The 16,711-nt window shown below is 40.3% G+C and overlaps 1 protein-coding gene across 1 annotated transcript in view; it reads right to left on the bottom strand.

The window, feature by feature from the left end:
• Positions 1-191: 191 nt before the first annotated feature.
• The window catches only part of LOC115794010 (F-actin-uncapping protein LRRC16A-like), a 41,075-nt gene continuing 24,555 nt past the window's right edge, over positions 192-16,711 (bottom strand). The window contains exons 23-37 of the mRNA XM_030749236.1: positions 16,612-16,710; positions 16,194-16,322; positions 13,762-13,893; positions 13,276-13,451; positions 13,077-13,164; positions 12,702-12,842; positions 10,823-10,889; positions 10,488-10,714; positions 10,175-10,284; positions 9,749-10,000; positions 9,463-9,673; positions 7,951-7,987; positions 7,450-7,713; positions 7,099-7,227; positions 192-3,196 (exon numbers count right to left, since the gene is read on the bottom strand). Coding sequence (XP_030605096.1) covers positions 3,024-3,196; positions 7,099-7,227; positions 7,450-7,713; positions 7,951-7,987; positions 9,463-9,673; positions 9,749-10,000; positions 10,175-10,284; positions 10,488-10,714; positions 10,823-10,889; positions 12,702-12,842; positions 13,077-13,164; positions 13,276-13,451; positions 13,762-13,893; positions 16,194-16,322; positions 16,612-16,710 — 2,235 coding nt within the window. The 3' untranslated portion in view covers positions 192-3,023. The remainder of the gene's footprint in view (positions 3,197-7,098; positions 7,228-7,449; positions 7,714-7,950; positions 7,988-9,462; positions 9,674-9,748; positions 10,001-10,174; positions 10,285-10,487; positions 10,715-10,822; positions 10,890-12,701; positions 12,843-13,076; positions 13,165-13,275; positions 13,452-13,761; positions 13,894-16,193; positions 16,323-16,611; position 16,711) is intronic.

Below are 16,711 nucleotides of genomic sequence, written 5' to 3'. Positions count from 1 at the left end.
CAGAACAAATGCTGCATTAAGACAGAAGGAAAAAAAACCAAATCATTGCATTGTATTATGAACAATTAAAGACAAACTGAAGTGATTACATTTAATAAATAATTACATACAAAGAATTAATTTCTACATTTATGAACAAGTGAGAGAAAAACCAACAAATGATCAAGACTTCACCGGCCACTGTTTGCTTCTTTTTTTTTTTTATTCCAAATAAGTTACAAACAAATCCCTAGTTTAGAAGTGTACTTAGTACCAAAACAATACAGGATTTGCTGTCGTCACATAGGTGTGTGGCTATATCATATGTAAGTATATTACATGTGCATATGTTACACATACATATATATACACACACCTACATGTATGAAAGCACATATATACATACAATACAACTCACAGTCACATCATGCAGTCACACACATGTAGACACTGAGGTCTGAACTTAATGCTACAAGTTATTTTCATGTTTGTCCACCAACAGAAAGGATGTGGATGCTCATTTTCACAGGAAATATCATTAGTGTTTCTCAACACCATAGATGTCTGGATCATTTCCTTGCAGGATATCGCAAAGTAGGAGCATTTTCTTTCTTTCTTTTTGAAAATTTTTTTATTTAGATAGGCGTGAACACCTGTGAGACAAAAAGTGATGTTTGAGTATTGAAAATCAAAGCCGCTGTTGATCTTAGGAACAGGATATATACAGCAGAGATGGGGTTACTCTAAAACCATGATTAGTGACAAAGAAGCAAAATCTAACCCTCCAAAAAGGACATCATAAGACACCACAGTGTAGGAAACGGTGCACCAGTGAGACCTCTTGGCCCTGACTTGAATTAGACTCCTTTACAGTAACATAAATACAAGCAGTGCCCCTTTCACACTCTACATAAAGAACCAGTGCTGAATGCACTTTTCGGATTTACACTGGAGTACAGTTTGACCTGCTACATGAGTGGTGTAGCCAGTATCATAGAAAATTAGATCTCTCACACACAGATGTGTTCATAGAGTGTGATGCTGCAATTATGCCATACTGAGTGATTGTAGAGCTCAAAATAAAATGAGAGGTGGCTGTTTAAGAGTTAAATACTGTGAATTGGCAACACAGTGGGCTGCCTGAAGGATACTGGCCACTAAAACCTGGTGATTATAGGAAGCACAATGTGGCACGAGTGGAATATCAAACTGTTTATGCAACATTTGTGAAATGACATGGTTTGTGGTACAAACTGCAGATGGCAAGATCAGCTGCCCCCAAATCCTTTGCCACCAACATTTTACATTTTTATGATTAATGACTTCAAAAGCACCATTAATTTGAGAATCTGTTTGCAAACTGCATCAAAGTGAAAAAGGTCACTGTTCTTGTTCTTAAAAGAGAGAAGATGATTAGACAAATTGGCTCGAGATGCGTGTTAATGTGACTCATTCAGGTCCTGAAAATAATATGTACAAAATAGCCCAGAGGCCCATGTTTTCAAAATCCTGCTACCTTCAGTTCACTTTCACTCTAGGCACTGCATGCTTTTTGAATTTAAGCAATATGATTGCCAGCTAATGCCTTGAGTTTTTTTTTTTATGGAAAGTAAAAGTGAACTAAATTTGAAAGATACTGAGGAAGAAGAGTGTCTGAAGGCTGGATTTCCTTCCTGTATGCTGCTTTTACACAAAGGACAAACTGGTAAAGTTATTGTCAAAACCTGGGCCATTCTTTTGGAGGAATGTCAATATTAATCAATGAATGACTCTGTTGTTGGAAGTGAGGAGCCCTCCTTAAGAGCAACACAGAGTCTTTTGTTTCCAGGAACACAAGCTATGAATTTAACGGTTATAAACTTGCGACCAAGAAAAATGGCCAAAATGTATACAATCAAACTCTGTATTGCACTTTAGTGATATCCTCGCCCCATAAATGGCAAATAACATATTTTTCCACAGTGTTGACGTACAGAGAACAGTATTATTTAACAGTGCTAAAGCCATACTGATTATCAAAAAAGTTAAAGTGTCCCACAGTCCACTCAAAAGCACAAACACATCACATGGTCACTCCAGCTCTTGCAGGGAGGATAACTTGAGTCCAGGTGGTGTGTTTGATTTACATTAATCTACAGCTGTCCCTCAGTCCTTCAGTGGAGAGTCTAACTCGGTCATACTTTAAGCCAAAGTACATCAAATATATCTGAGTTCTGCCTTTGCTGAGAGTATCAGCTGAAACCTGTATATTCCTGTAAAAAAAAAATAAAACACAAATTGCATAATGGATTCAGGCACCTCTGTAGCCCGCAAAAAGTCTTTTGCACATACTGAAGATAGTATATACAAAAATCTATACAAATATATTGAAGGGAAAAAATGGCATTGGGTTCTGGTCTCGTTGTATGTTTGACTTCAAGTACAGTACAGTACAGCAATCCTGGTGTAAGTGGTATTGCGTGTTTGGTCCTTGAGAGATGAGCTATGGCAACAAACAGTAAAAAGACTAAAGATGATTAGTCACAGATTTTAGATGTAAACTCACTATCACAGTCTCTCTGCTGTTTTGTAAAAATGTCAAATCATTTTTAGTGGTTTGAAAACTTAAAATTTATATTAAGGATCCAGCGTTGGCTGAATGAAGTTGAGCAACCCATGAGACATGAGATTTTTACTTGAAAGCGGGGATCAAGAAGAAAGATCTAAGTAGCAGATCTAGAGAGGAGAGAAGGTTGTGTGTGAGAAGGAAGCTCTTTTGCGATGTAAAGTATTTAGGTTAAGTTAGACGACCTACGTGTTAAAACCCATCAAAAATGTTATTACACGTAATCAAATTAAAAGTGAACCTCAAACAGTGCTATGTTTCTTTTACTATGGCAGATTTTTCCTGCAAAAAAAAAACATGATTGCTGTACTTTGCAGTCAGACAGGACCTGCAGGTACAAACTAACAAATAACAGTTCCGTATGTTGTCCTGCAGGGCGTACTTTGCTAAATGAAAATGTGAGGCTTGTCAACAGGCGTTTGCTGTCAATTTGTTTTATTTATATCAAAATAAAGTCTTTGTCCGCCTCCTCCCCAGAGTCTGATGACTTCTTGCCCGCTGCTTTGTCCTTGTCTGAGTTTGCACTCTGGTCCTTGGTCTTGAAGGAGCCGTGATCTTCAGAGTTGGTGCCAACAGCGCTGGATCGCTGAACAGAGTCCAACACTGATCTTACTGGGGGGGGGGGGGGGGGGAGAAGAAATAACAAGGTGGGGAAGATAACAAAATGTGAAAAATAAAAAATTTATTGCTGTTAATCCTGTAGCAATCAACCCACAATGCCCCCCCCCCCCCCCTTTTGTACATTGGGGCCTCAGATTTCTTTCTAAAACAAAAACCCAAATAAATCAACAGAACTCATACCATTTTATGTATTCTTGTTTAGACCTTCTAGTGCAGTGCCTCAATCAGAAGCACAATTAACTTCTCTAATCATATCTGTAAACTGGCATCAGGCTGACAAACTGGCATAAGAGTGAGATTCAGTAATACAGCTTATGATTGGTTAAGAGGAGGACATTTGACTGCTGTCAATTTCTTTCACGGTTATTTTATGTTTAAAATGTTATGTTAAAAAAAATTAAAATACATAAATGGGGGCACAAGCAATGATTTTTCAATTTTATTCATTTTTTAAGATGATTCAGAAATACAGTGGTGTGAAAAAGTGTTTGCCCCCTGCCTCATTTCCTGTTTTTTTGCATGTTTGTCACACTTAAGTGTTTTGGAACATCAAACCAATTTAAACAATAGTCAAGGACAACACAAGTAAACACAAAATGCAAGTTGTAAATGAAGGTGTTTATTAGTGAAGGTGAAAAAAAATCCAAACCATCATGGCCCTGTGTGAAAAAGTGATTGCCCCCCTTGTTAAAACATACTATAACTGTGGTTTTTCACACCTGAGTTCAATTTCCCTAGCCACACCTAGGCCTGATTATTGCCACACATGTTCCCAATCAAGACATCACTTAAATAGGAGCTGCCTGACACAGTAAGGTCCACCAGAAGATCCTTGAAAGCTACACATCATGCCGAGATCCAAAGAAATTCAGGAGCAATTGAGAAAGAAAGTAATTGAGATCTATCAGTCTGGAAAGGGTTATAAAGCCATTTCCAAAGCTTTGGGAATCCAGCGAACCACAGTGAGAGCCATTATCCACAAATGGCGAAGACATGGAACAGTGGTGAACCTTCCCAGGAGTGACCGGCCGCCCAAAATTACCCCAAGGATGCAGCAACGACTCATCCAAGACGTCACAAAAGACCCCACAACAACGTCCAAAGAACTGCAGGCCTCACTTGCCTCAGTTAAGGTCAGCGTTCATGCCTCCACCATCAGAAAAAGACTGAGCAAAAATGGCCTGCATGGCAGAGTTCCAAGAAGAAAACCACTGCTGAGCAAAAAGAACATTAAAGCTCATCTCAATTTTTCCAAAACGCATCTTGATGATCCCCAAGACTTTTGGGACAACATTCTGTGGACCGATGAGACAAAAGTGGAACTCTTTGGAAGGTGTGTGTCCCATTACATCTGGCGTAAAAGGAACACTGCATTTCAGAAAAAGAACATTATACCAACAGTAAAATATGGTGGTGGTAGTGTGATGGTCTGGGGCTGTTTTGCTGCGTCAGGACCTGGAAGACTGGCTGTGATAAATGGAACTATGAATTCTGCTGTCTACCAAGAGATCCCGAGGGAGAATGTCAGACCTTCTGTTCGTGTACTCAAGTTTAAACGTACTTGGGTTCTGCAGCAGGACAATGATCCTAAACACACCAGCAAGTCCACCACTGAATGGCTGAAGAAAAACAAAATGAAGACTTTGGAGTGGCCTAGCCAAAGTCCTGACCTGAATCCTATTGAGATGTTGTGCTATGACCTTAAAAAGGCCGTTCATGCTCGAAAACCCTCTAATGTAACTGAATTAGGACAATTCTGCAAAGATGAGTGGGCCAAAATTCCTCCAGAACGCTGTAAAAGCCTCATTGCAAGTTATCGCAGACGCTTGGTTGCAGTTGTTGCTGCCAAGGGTGGCCCAACCAGTTATTAGGTTTAGGGGGCAATCACTTTTTCACACAGGGCCATGATGGTTTGGATTTTTTTTCACCTTTACTAATAAACACCTTCATTTACAACTTGCATTTTGTGTTTACTTGTGTTGTCCTTGACTATTGTTTAAATGGGTTTGATGTTCCGAAACACTTAAGTGTGACAAACATGCAAAAAAACAGGAAATGAGGCAGGGGGCAAACACTTTTTCACACCACTGTAGCTCAGTTATCACAATGGGATCAAAGGAGTGGCTTTCCATATAATCTTGATTGAGAGACTACAGAATATTTTTACACCCAGTTAATAATACATAAACTTGCCTCAGGGGTTAAGCTTTGATCCCATCTTTGTAAAGGAATCTCACTCCAAACTCCCACCATTTTTTCTGAGTGGCAGCCTGTTGCAGCACCTCATGTTGCTGGCTTTTGGATTTATTTTATTTATTTTTGACTGACTTTATGACCTGATAAAGTTGACTTTTCTTGCTCTTTGTGGTCATTATGTTGAGTCAAAATGGCTACTTTTTGTTTTGCAAGCTTTGTAAAGTCAAGTTTTACTAGTGGATTTACTTTGCATTACATTCACCAGCTGATTACGTTTTACTACCTGGAGCGAGGCCTGCGATCCCGGATGAGCCACGGAAGAAACTACAGGGTTTCGTTCGAATGATCGTCATGGGGAATGCGAGGTGTTTGGACAATAATATGGACAAGCTCACTCACATGACTGAGACCAGGGGGAACACAGTGTGTGTAGTCTGATGTGGCGCAGTGAGATGTTGTCACGCTGACGCTTAACAGACCACAGTACGCGAACAGGGACTTTAATCTGAGGGGTAACAAGAAATGTGCAGAGATTGCACTAATCCCAGAGTCATTACTGTGAAGAACATTTGCGTGACCTGAATACTGGACTGCTAACTGCTGAAATACATCCAAACTCCTCACTGAGGGAAGCGGTCACTGCTGTTAATGCTTGTTTCTAGTTTGAATCGACACACCGATTCATTTCATCAGCTGATGCAGAGATCACTGAAATAAATGTGGCTATGGTACATGAACATATAGCTAAACACTTTCTCTAACACCTCTTTCGGCTCTGCTGTCACAAGGACTAGATTTCAACTCCTTATTGTATAATATTGAGATCCTGATTCTACTGAATTACTTTTTTTTCACTTCTATTTTCTATTTAACTGAGCTCATTCTTTAGTGTATTTTTTTTTTTTACCTTTCTTAATTATTTGATTCTGTGATATTGTGTTTAATTTAACGAGCTAAGTTGTTTTTCATGTTTTGGCTGCTGTAACAGCAATTTCCCAACCTTTGGGACCTTTGGGATGAATTTTTTATTACTAGTAGATATTCATGCAAACATGCCAAAAATGTTTTGACAAACACTGTGATGATGTGAATGACCCAAATGAGATTATGTTCATCTGTATCCTCACGCATAACGTAATCAAATATACAGCGCTTTCAGACAAATTTGTGTCCCCTCCATTTATTTCCAATTAACCCCACCACGTAATGGCAATATGTGAAGTTTGTCATGTCTTAGTCCGATCTTCTTAAGGAAGAAAGGCAGCCCTTTAAGTTGCTTGAAAATATCAACAAAACTTTTATTAAAGTTCACCCAAGGACTGGCCAGTGGACCAGCATTTCAAACTCTCACATGCAAAACAATGTATATGTGTTACATAATAGATAGATTCAAAGGCAGTGAGACTTGTGAGAGTTGTGACCTGAATCTGTCAGTGCAACATCTGTCATTCTGTAGAACATGCAGCAGCGGCCCCCATGGAGCGATAACAAATATGAGACCGCAGGGGAAGTAAACAGTGTCTGATCCTGACAGTGAGATCAAACATCTACCAGTCTGTCAGTCTGCAGGAGACAAAAAAGTAACCTCTGATGTATTTATAAGGGGATGACTGAGCCACTCAGTTCACTGCAATTTCAGAGCAGCTGAAGATCCTTTTTTTTTTTAATGTGTTAACATTAACAAACTGATGATTTACCTTCCTGAGTGGGTTTGTTGCTGGAGACTCCCTCTTTGTCTTTTTCTGATAGCACCCTCTTCAGTGTTGGAGGAAGACCTGTGACTTTATGAGACACACTGCCACTGCTGGGGGAATCTGAGCTCTCATCTATGTGAATAAAAAAAAAAAAACAAAAACAAACAATGGAAAACAATTTTGTGTCATATTTCAGTACAGGACAAAGTATGGTTACATAAATGTGGATACGTACCAAATAAAATAAAATATGTAACAAAGATGTTGTTCAGAGAGATTAAAAATAAAATAAATAATCTAAACAAAAATGGATTGTGCGTGAGAGACTGTTCAAACCCATCACTCTGACAGTACCTATGCTCCTGCTGCTACTCGTGGTCCTCGGCTTCTGCGGGATTGCGGGTCGAGCAGCCAGAGCAGGCTTTGCTCCCTGTGGCACTGGTGGTTTAGGACTCGCTGGTCCCCCTGGGGAACTCGAGGAAGATGTAGCTCTGAGACGAGGAGCTGGCTCAGGCTTAGTCTCACCGCGTGGAGAGGTCTTTTCTGGTGACGCAGGGTCAGGTTTGTTAATGGGACCACTGGGAGACCTGCTTTCTGGAGTGGTGGGTTGAGGCTTGGCTGTTTACACGTAAGAATGAAAAAGAAAAATCAATTTTTTTATTGTTTTATTGTACTGGAAAAATCTAAACTCCACAACATTAGGAGGAAAAAGCAGCAATTCAGAACTGAAGATGTCTGTGCATTTGTTGATCAACAGTAGTTTTTACGTGAATTTAAAAGTTAGCAGTGTTAGTGTCTTGATTCCAAATTTTCCCCTGTAAAATTTCAGGTTTATTAAGAAGAAAAACAGCTCACCTGTTGTATTGCTGTCAGGCCTGTCAGGGCTGGAAGACTAGAGAAGACAAAAGAATAAAATACTGGATCACTACCCATGACAGCAGAATGATAACTGTGGTACACTTTACACACTGCACTCAAGTATACAGATGCTATTTTAGTTTTGCAGTTTCCAGCGTACACTGTTACACACATACACACACACACACAGCAGGAAGCCAGCCAGAACCAGTATAGGGCAGGAGAAGCAGTAGTACCACTGTTATAAGGTCACTTCTTTCCTCTATTATTTAAATGCATTGGGGGAAACTAAATATGTCAGAGTATAGAAAGCAGAAGGATATGTAGGAAATGAGATCACTTGTATAGCAGAAAAATAAAATCAGTAAAATATTCCCAGCCCTCTTTTTTTGCTCTTCATTCTGTCATTCCCCTGCTTGATTTCATGCTGCCATCTCTTCAAATTGGCACTTGCCCCCGTTCCCCCTGCTCTCACCTAGCCCTCTGGCAGAGAATCTGGCTTGTTTGCTTTTTTATGTCAACACGTTGTCGGGTGCTGTGACTCGCCTGAAGTCATCAGGGTCCTTGTATGCCTGTGATTTTCAATGTTTCTTATTTTGCACATCCTCCCAGTGGCAAGTCACACTGAGTGAGTGTTGAATTAAAGAGCTTTGACAAGCGGAAGCTCAATACCTACAGTGCTCTGACCCCAAAATAAAGTCTAATGTGCTCTTATTTAAACAAGCATCTCACTTTAATAATGTTTTATCACCATCAGCTTGGATGTATAATACAGGGTCTCGGACTGGCAGGATCCCCTGAAATGATCAAAGCTAAATTTTATGGGTGCCTTAAATTTCCATTTATCTTCAAAACAAGGTTTGTTTGTTTGTTTTTTAACTTCTGCTTTAGTGCTTTCATAAGCTAACAAAGGTATCATCTGTTGGACGCAATACCAAAATTGATCACACATAAGGGTCCAAATCAACTAGTGAGCAACAATGAGACACACTGAGCAACTTGCTTTATGGGCAAAAACAAAAACAAGTGGAAAAAGCTCACTGTTCAGAAAGGAAAAGAAGGGGAAAAAAAAAAAAAAACAGGTTGTTTTTTGACAAGAAATCAGGGTGCATCTAGAGGAAGGAAATGCCAAGTGTGACAGAGCAGGAAGGTCAACTGAGCTTGAACCCAGGGTGGAGTGGGTGGAGTGTCAAGTGCGACAGAAGGACAGCAGCAAGAGTGAAAGAGAAGGCTTATCAGACAGCAGTGAGCCCTGCTTATTCAGGTGCGACAAAATTGCAGATTTAAAAACTTCCAGTAAGTTTCATTATTATTATTATTATTAATATTATTATCCTCATGTTCTCTTAAAGGATCCTTTTGGGAACTGCCAAGCTCACTTTGCAAGTCTTCTTATAGGGTGTAAATGCAGTGTTTTACCTATTGTACATATTGTTGTGGCCCATTTTCACTTATTTACTCGCTCTGTCTGCAGCTTCCTTGTTTTTGGTTTAAACTGCATCACTTTACCTTGTATGCTCTCCTTTCCTGCTTGGCCTTCATCTCTGCTAGGAGACCGCTGCCCATCATCTGCACACCAGGATACCGCCTGCCTCCCTGAGGACTTCCCCTGCCATCTGAACCCTCCCAAGGTTCGTCCATGGAGTCCGGTGTCCTCAGCTCCTCAGACCGGTCTGAGCTGCTGCTGTAGTCTGTGGGCTGTGAGCGACTGGAGGTGTCTCTGTGGTGGAGACATAAATTTATTAATAAAGCTGGGAGTAGAAGGAAATAATTCTGCTTTTGTTTTCATCTTTACCTTGACTTTGGCTCGGGTGCTGGACTTTTAACAGCCACCTTTGGTGAGGAAGGCTCCTCTGGGATGACGGATGCCTGCACAGATGCTACAGAGGCTGAGGATGGACCTGAGGATGTTGAAGTAGCCTGAATTTTCTCTGACTTATCGGATTTGTCTGATTTATCTGATTTAGAGGATCGTTTGATGAGATTAAGAAATCCTCCTTTCTTCTTCTTCTCTCCATCTTGAGATTCTGAACTCTTCAGGGAACGCCTGCAAAAAGACAGGACAGGCAAAGGGACACAAGGAGGAAAGACTTGATAAGAATGAAGAGATGAGTATAATAAATACCAAGAAGTAGCCCAATTTAATATATATTCAGTGAGGGAAAAAAAAATCATAACAAGGTGGTAATTTATGAGGAAAATACAAGAGTATGGTCCTTACTTGGAATCCATCTTAGTGACTTTTTTTGAGAAGAACTCATCTACACCCTCATCCACCCTCCCCATGAGCCCATTCTGTTCCCCATCTTGAGATGGAGTGCTGTTGATTTGCTGGAAGAAAAAAGGTTGAAGAATCTGATAATATTTCTGGACCATCTGACAAAAAGCAGACTGAATTTTTCCATACATGTTGAGACTAGACTGTGTCTCTAGGATCTTTAGTTTTATTTTGAGGCAAATGTAAGCTTATTAATGTGTTGAACTAAACTTGAGAAACCCATCTTGAACTTGTGTGGCTGCAGAGCTCCACTCACTGGTACTTTGCTGGAATGTGTCTTTTTGTTCCTCCGAGGGCGTAGTTTGGTGAAGTGCTGCAGCTTTTTTTCTTCCTCAGACGGCAGCTCCACCATCACGCCTGTCGGACATTGGTCCAGTTTGGGCAGCACCATAGATGGAGTAGATGGAGTTTGAGATGATGTCGAAGTGTCCTCCACATGGATAGGGACATCCTCTAGGGCTTTGTCTAGGTCAAACTCCATCTCTGTAGGTTTGTGATTTCAAAGGACCAAATACAAAGGAATTTAATTCTAACAGACCTCAGCATTACAGTTCATAACATTTAAACTGAAAAATATAATAAAGTACTGACCAAAGGCACGAGACACTGGCCGCAGCATCCTGCTGTGGATGCTCTTCCTTTTGGATTTAGGAGTCATCTGAAGAGAAGAAATGATTTGGACATTTGTGGCAATTGTGAACGAAAATGAAAACTTTAATTTCTATAAGTGGTGAGTGGATGAGCGCTTACGATTTTATAACAAAGTAAACAACTGTGTATACAAGTACAGAAAAAAGTGAACAAAAGAACAAAAAGCATATCTGTGATGATGCAACACAACTAAGCCTGTAGCAGCTGAATCCTGGAAAACTAGCTGCTCACCAAGTGAGATCTGACTTTGATCTGACTTGAGATCTGACTTTGTAACAACATGACTCTAAATTCTTAGAGTCACTGCATTTTGTTTTTACTGACATTTTACACAGCTTATGTTTGCAATGCCTGAAGTTTGTGCTAAGGTGCCAAGCAGCTCAATAACAGACATCATAACTTCCCGTGGTTAACCCTCTGGAGCTGGGCTGGCCAATTTATTTTCCCGAGGGGCCACATGAGAAACTGGGACTGTTGTGGAGGGCCACACCTATGAACTTATAATGAGAAAAAAAATTATATTGAGCAGAATTAAGTTCAGCTTATTGGTGCGGGTCCACCACAATAGCCCCAGCTTCTCATGTAGCACCTTGGGGGGAAAACTGCTCTGGAGTCTGTTTTTAGTTACTGAGCCCTCAGATCTCAGTGCCACAAAACAATATCAGAACTTCAATAGCAAAAGGTACATTTAATTTATAACATATTTTAATGAAAAAAAAAAAAAAGGTTTTCTTCAGCTTGCAGCTCAAAATCTTAGGTAACAAACTAAAATATTAGCTGGATGCTTTGCCACTCTCTGGAAGGTTAAAAGGGTTAAAGTCACACCACTGAATGTTGTCTTTATTTTTTTATCCTTAAACAGAGTGGCAGGATAAGGGCCACTCTACTGCTTATTTTTAATAAAAAAAATACACTATGTGCCTAGCGAGGACTGTATAGCAGGCATGCACAGTGAAGAGTGAGGTTAAAGGGAAAGTTCAGTGAGAGCAAAGAAAAGTGGACAGAAAGGAGGAGACAGCCAGGCAAGTCCACTATTACTTACACTGGTGCAGCACAGAATCTCCATGGAGCAAAGGAGGAAAAGAGAAGAAGGAAAAGAGGAAAAGATTGAAGAGAAAGGAAGACAACACAGAGTAAGGCCTAATGAAGAACAGCAGAGGAAGAGGAGGAAGGAGAGGGAGGCGCGGGGGGGTATGGAAGATTAAAAAAAACACACAAAAAAAAAACCAGAACGGTGGGGATAACTCATAAGAGACCAGAGGAAGACATGCTGCTTTTTTCTACTGCAGGCTGTACCAACACTTTTCCGCCACATGATTACAGTGATCGTCTTTGTTTTGCCAACAGAGCTTCCTAAACAGGAAATCAGACGGCTAAATAGATCAAAGTGAAGTGCACCATCTCTCATCTCAAGACCTATAAAAGACTCTTTTCACTTGCTTGTGTTCTGTCTATCTGGGAAGGGAGAAATAACGCGCATTACACTCCGTCATGGGTGAGTTGTTTCCTAGTTTTGTAGCCATTCTACACCATTTACTCACCTGCATTACAAATAAGTCAATAACAGCCAGTGGTGCTCAGTCTTTGAGCATTTTGGGAAACATTCAAGTTAAAGTCTCCCAGTAAGTCAGAATTGATGATGGGAAATGTGAAGTTGTCAGGAGCTACTTTGTTAAGTAGAGACTAAATTTTAAGGCAGGTGGAATTATGTGTATTTGTGAGCTACAAATAACTGAACGAGAGGCCTAGTTTATGAAATATTAAAAGGGCTCGTGGATTCTGATCAAATACAGCTCCACTTACGCCCGCCATAACCTACCATACATGTCTCCAAATCCTCAAGCCTCTCAGCCTCCAGCATCTCAGTCGATGCCCGTTTCGGAATCTTCTCCTCCGGCACATCCAGATCCACCGACTCCTGCTGCACCAAGGGGCGACCTCGACGTACCAGATGGTCAGCCTGAGATGACCGGTGAGAAGAAAAATGATGTGATGGCGAAAAGAAGAAGGCAAGCAAGCAGAAGGTGTGAGGAGTTAACAGGGTTAATAAGGGGGGGGGGGGGGGGGGGGGGGGCATACTGAATACATTCACATCAACATTTACTTTTCCTGATAAATGTTGATTTGGCCTTCCTGGTTGTCACTTATAGCCATTGTTAATCAATGAATATAACTCTGTCGATTCTGATCTTACCAGTACGTGTTGTGACGAGGAAAGAGCCTCCAAAATCTCATCAACAATGCGATCGGACAGAAAAGACGCTAGACTTAGTTTCACCTCACTGCCACAGAGAGAGGGCAAACAAAGAGTGCGAGAGGAGCTGTGAGGTATTCAATTACACAACAGACTTAAATGTAACCTTCTGGCACAACTATGTAGCCCTCAAACACACCTGATCTTGTTGATAATATCCACCCCGGACTGCTCCAGGAGGGTTTTGCTGACAAAGCTTTTAGGTACGATCATCCTGGCTGAACTGGCCTTCATCAGCTCTGCTCGAAGATTACTCCTCTTCAACACATGAGGACACAGAGACTCTGCTGCATCCATCATGGACTCCAACAGCGTCTGAAGAGACAGCAGGAAGGAAAAGGATGTGTCTGACATATTGATCTCATGGGCCTATACCTAAAATGGATTTTCACAAATGTGAGTCAGTGTGTCCTACACTGATTTTGATGACATAAAATTGATTTTTTAAATTATTTTAGTATGGACACATTTTTATGTAGGCACTCACAGATTCTCAGAGATCTCACAAATCAAATAAAATGTGACACTTTGTTTCGTTTTTTATTGCAACTAGCTATATGTCATCTCCAAGTTTCAGTTGTACTGTTTGTCAAAATCATAAAACTTTATTAATCTATAACCCAACCTGGAGCTGTTGGTCCATGACAGCGGTCACCTCCCCAGCCATAGACTCCAGTTTCTCCTGAATGGGACCTACTGAAGAACTGTTCACCTCCTCTCTGGATGCTGACCCAAGGTGGTAGAGGTTGGGAAGCAGCTGAAAACACAGAAAGGAAGGCGAGGAAACAGTTACACACAAGGAGAAGATAAACAAAAGCATTTCAATGTGGCTAAGTCCATTTCTTCTCTAAATGATCAAAAATAACCTTCTCAGTATCCCCATAATAGTAACATCATCAACTAGATATCTACACTGTATCACTACATTCAATATAATGATCTAAAACAAAACTGAACATACAGCACGAGATAGAATAAAATAAACCACATTTGCTGAGAGTAAACTAGAGTTTACTATTGTGTCAGTGCAGCCAACATATTAACACAGAGGAACCAAGTTTCCTGATGCATGTAGGTCTATGAAAGCAGGGATCTAGCCATTGAAAAATGATACAGGATACTTGGTGAAATTCAAAATGTGGGTTTACTTTGAACAATTCTTTTATACATCATTTATAACAAACATACCCAACATAAAAAAGATTTACAGAAAAAAAATACATGAAACTGTACAATTTCTATGATGCTGTGCACCAAATGTAGGAAGAAAATTCAAATTTATTACACACACAAAAAAAGAACTAAAACTAAAAAAAAAAAAAACAAGCTCAATATATTTTAAAGTTTCAGGCAGGCTTCACCATGTTCTGGACTTTTGTGCACTGAAAGAAAACATAACAGATCTTCTGGTACAACCTGTAACGTATTTACCCATCAATAATCCAGTGTTTACAGTACTAATAATGTGTCCCCTCTTTATGCCTTTGTGCACTTAAAACAGCAGTACTTTTGGCAGCAGCTTTATTCACCTTTATTGCTCCTCTGGTCACAGTGTGTAAAGGTTAATGGTGTTTTAGCAAACATTAATTTTTCCCTCCACTGGATCGCCACACGGGGGCGTTCTTCCACCGCTTTTCTTTGTGCTCTGATCAGTTGCCAAAGCCAATGTTCTTACATTTGCAGACGACACAGTCATTGTGTCTCTTCTGAGTAGTGACCCTGATCATTGGTCCTGCACTGGGGGATTTCACAGACTGGTGCGAGTTGTCCTTCCTGAACATATCACAAACTAAGGAGATGGTTGTGGATTTTAGGAAGAGTCCTACAACCATCTCTCCTGTGGTGATGAACGTGTGGGGCTGCTGATCTTCTCGAGTTGGTACTTGGGCACTGTAATTGATAATAAGCTGAGTTTTGAGCTTCAGGAGGATGTAGTCTGTAGAAAAGATCACAGCCACCGTACTTTTAGCACAAACTCTAGTTTTCACATCAACAGCAATTTTATGAGAATGTTTTCTTCTGTTTTTACATCATCTTTTGTCAACTGGTATGGGTCACCGAACCTTAAAAAAAAAAAAAAAAAAATGAGACTTCAAGGTATAGTTACAGTGTGCAGCAAAATTGCAGGTGCAACCCTGAATGACCTTCCTCAACCTGTACAAGGGCCCGGAGTTTAAGTTGCTTCCGTCTGGCTGCAGATACTGTGTGAGTGGGATAAATACAGCGTATCACAAAAGTGAGTACACCCCTCACATTTCTGCAGATATTTAAGTATATCTTTTTATGGGACAACACTGACAAAATGACACTTTGACACAATGAAAAGTAGTCTGTGTGCAGCTTATATAACAGTGTAAATGTATTCTTCCCTCAAAATAACTCAATATACAGCCATTAATGTCTAAACCAGCGGCAACAAAAGTGAGTACACCCCTAAGAGACTACACCCGTAAATGTCCAAATTGAGCACTGCTTGTCATTTCCCCTACAAAATGTCAAGTGACTCGTTAGTGTTACTAGGCCTCTAGTGTGCACAGGGAGCAGGTGTGTTCAGTTTTGTAGTACAGCTCTCACACTCTCTCATACTGGTCACTGAAAGTTCCAACATGGCACCTCATGGCAAAGAACTCTCTGCGGATCTTAAAAGATGAATTGTTGCTCTACATAAAGACTGTTATATAAGCTGCACACAGACTACTTTCCATTGTGTCAAAGTGTCATTTTGTCAGTGTTGTCCCATGAAAAGATATATTTAAATATATCCAGACATGTGAGGGGTGTACTCACTTTTGTGATACACTATTGACCCTAGAACTCATTTGGTCCAGCTGCCATTGGTCGTGTGAATAACTCGCTCTGTTTTTAATGTTTATGCAGCTTAATGCTCTTTTTTTTTTGTATATTTATTGCTTATTTACTGGATTTTGCTTCATGGTTGTGTGATTTCTGCTGAGTGTACAACAAATTGCCCCCTGGGGATAATAAAGATATCCTTGACCCTTAATCCGTCCAGCTGTGAAATGAAATCTCCTTCCTTGATGATGCATCTGTCCTCACCGTTTTAGAATTCCTGGCATCTTTGATGAGGCTCTCCGCTGACCTGACATCCTCCAAAATGGCATCTGTCTCTGAGTTCCTCAGAGAATTCAGGTGGTCCTGCACCTTAACACAAATCCTATCAATCATCTGGGAAAAAAAAAAAAAAAAAAAACAACAAGCCACGGTTATTTATGTATGTCATGTGACATGAACGGTACCAGAGTGTGTCCAAACCTTTGACTGGTACTGTAAATGTGAGTGCAACAGAATGAAGCTTTCAAGTCTTCTAGAAAAGGTTTTAGAGATGACACAATTTCACCAGTTCATTTCTTTTGTACAGTTATATCGAGTGTATTCATTCATTTTGGCCCAAAATAAAACAACTTCCAGTGAATATGAAGTCAACAATAATTGCTGTCTCTCTTTGCTTACACACCTGCTGTGTGGTTGTGGTTACGATGCCCTGCTGTAGCCGATAAGCCTGTTCCTGTAGATATTTTCTGGTCTCGTGGTTCCTGTACAAATAAGTCTCAATC

The sequence above is a fragment of the Archocentrus centrarchus genome, chromosome 16 (genome assembly GCF_007364275.1).
Source record: "Archocentrus centrarchus isolate MPI-CPG fArcCen1 chromosome 16, fArcCen1, whole genome shotgun sequence".
Taxonomy (NCBI): domain Eukaryota; kingdom Metazoa; phylum Chordata; class Actinopteri; order Cichliformes; family Cichlidae; genus Archocentrus; species Archocentrus centrarchus.
The sequence above is the reverse complement of the archived record's forward strand: the minus strand, read 5'-3'. Positions and strand labels throughout refer to the sequence as shown.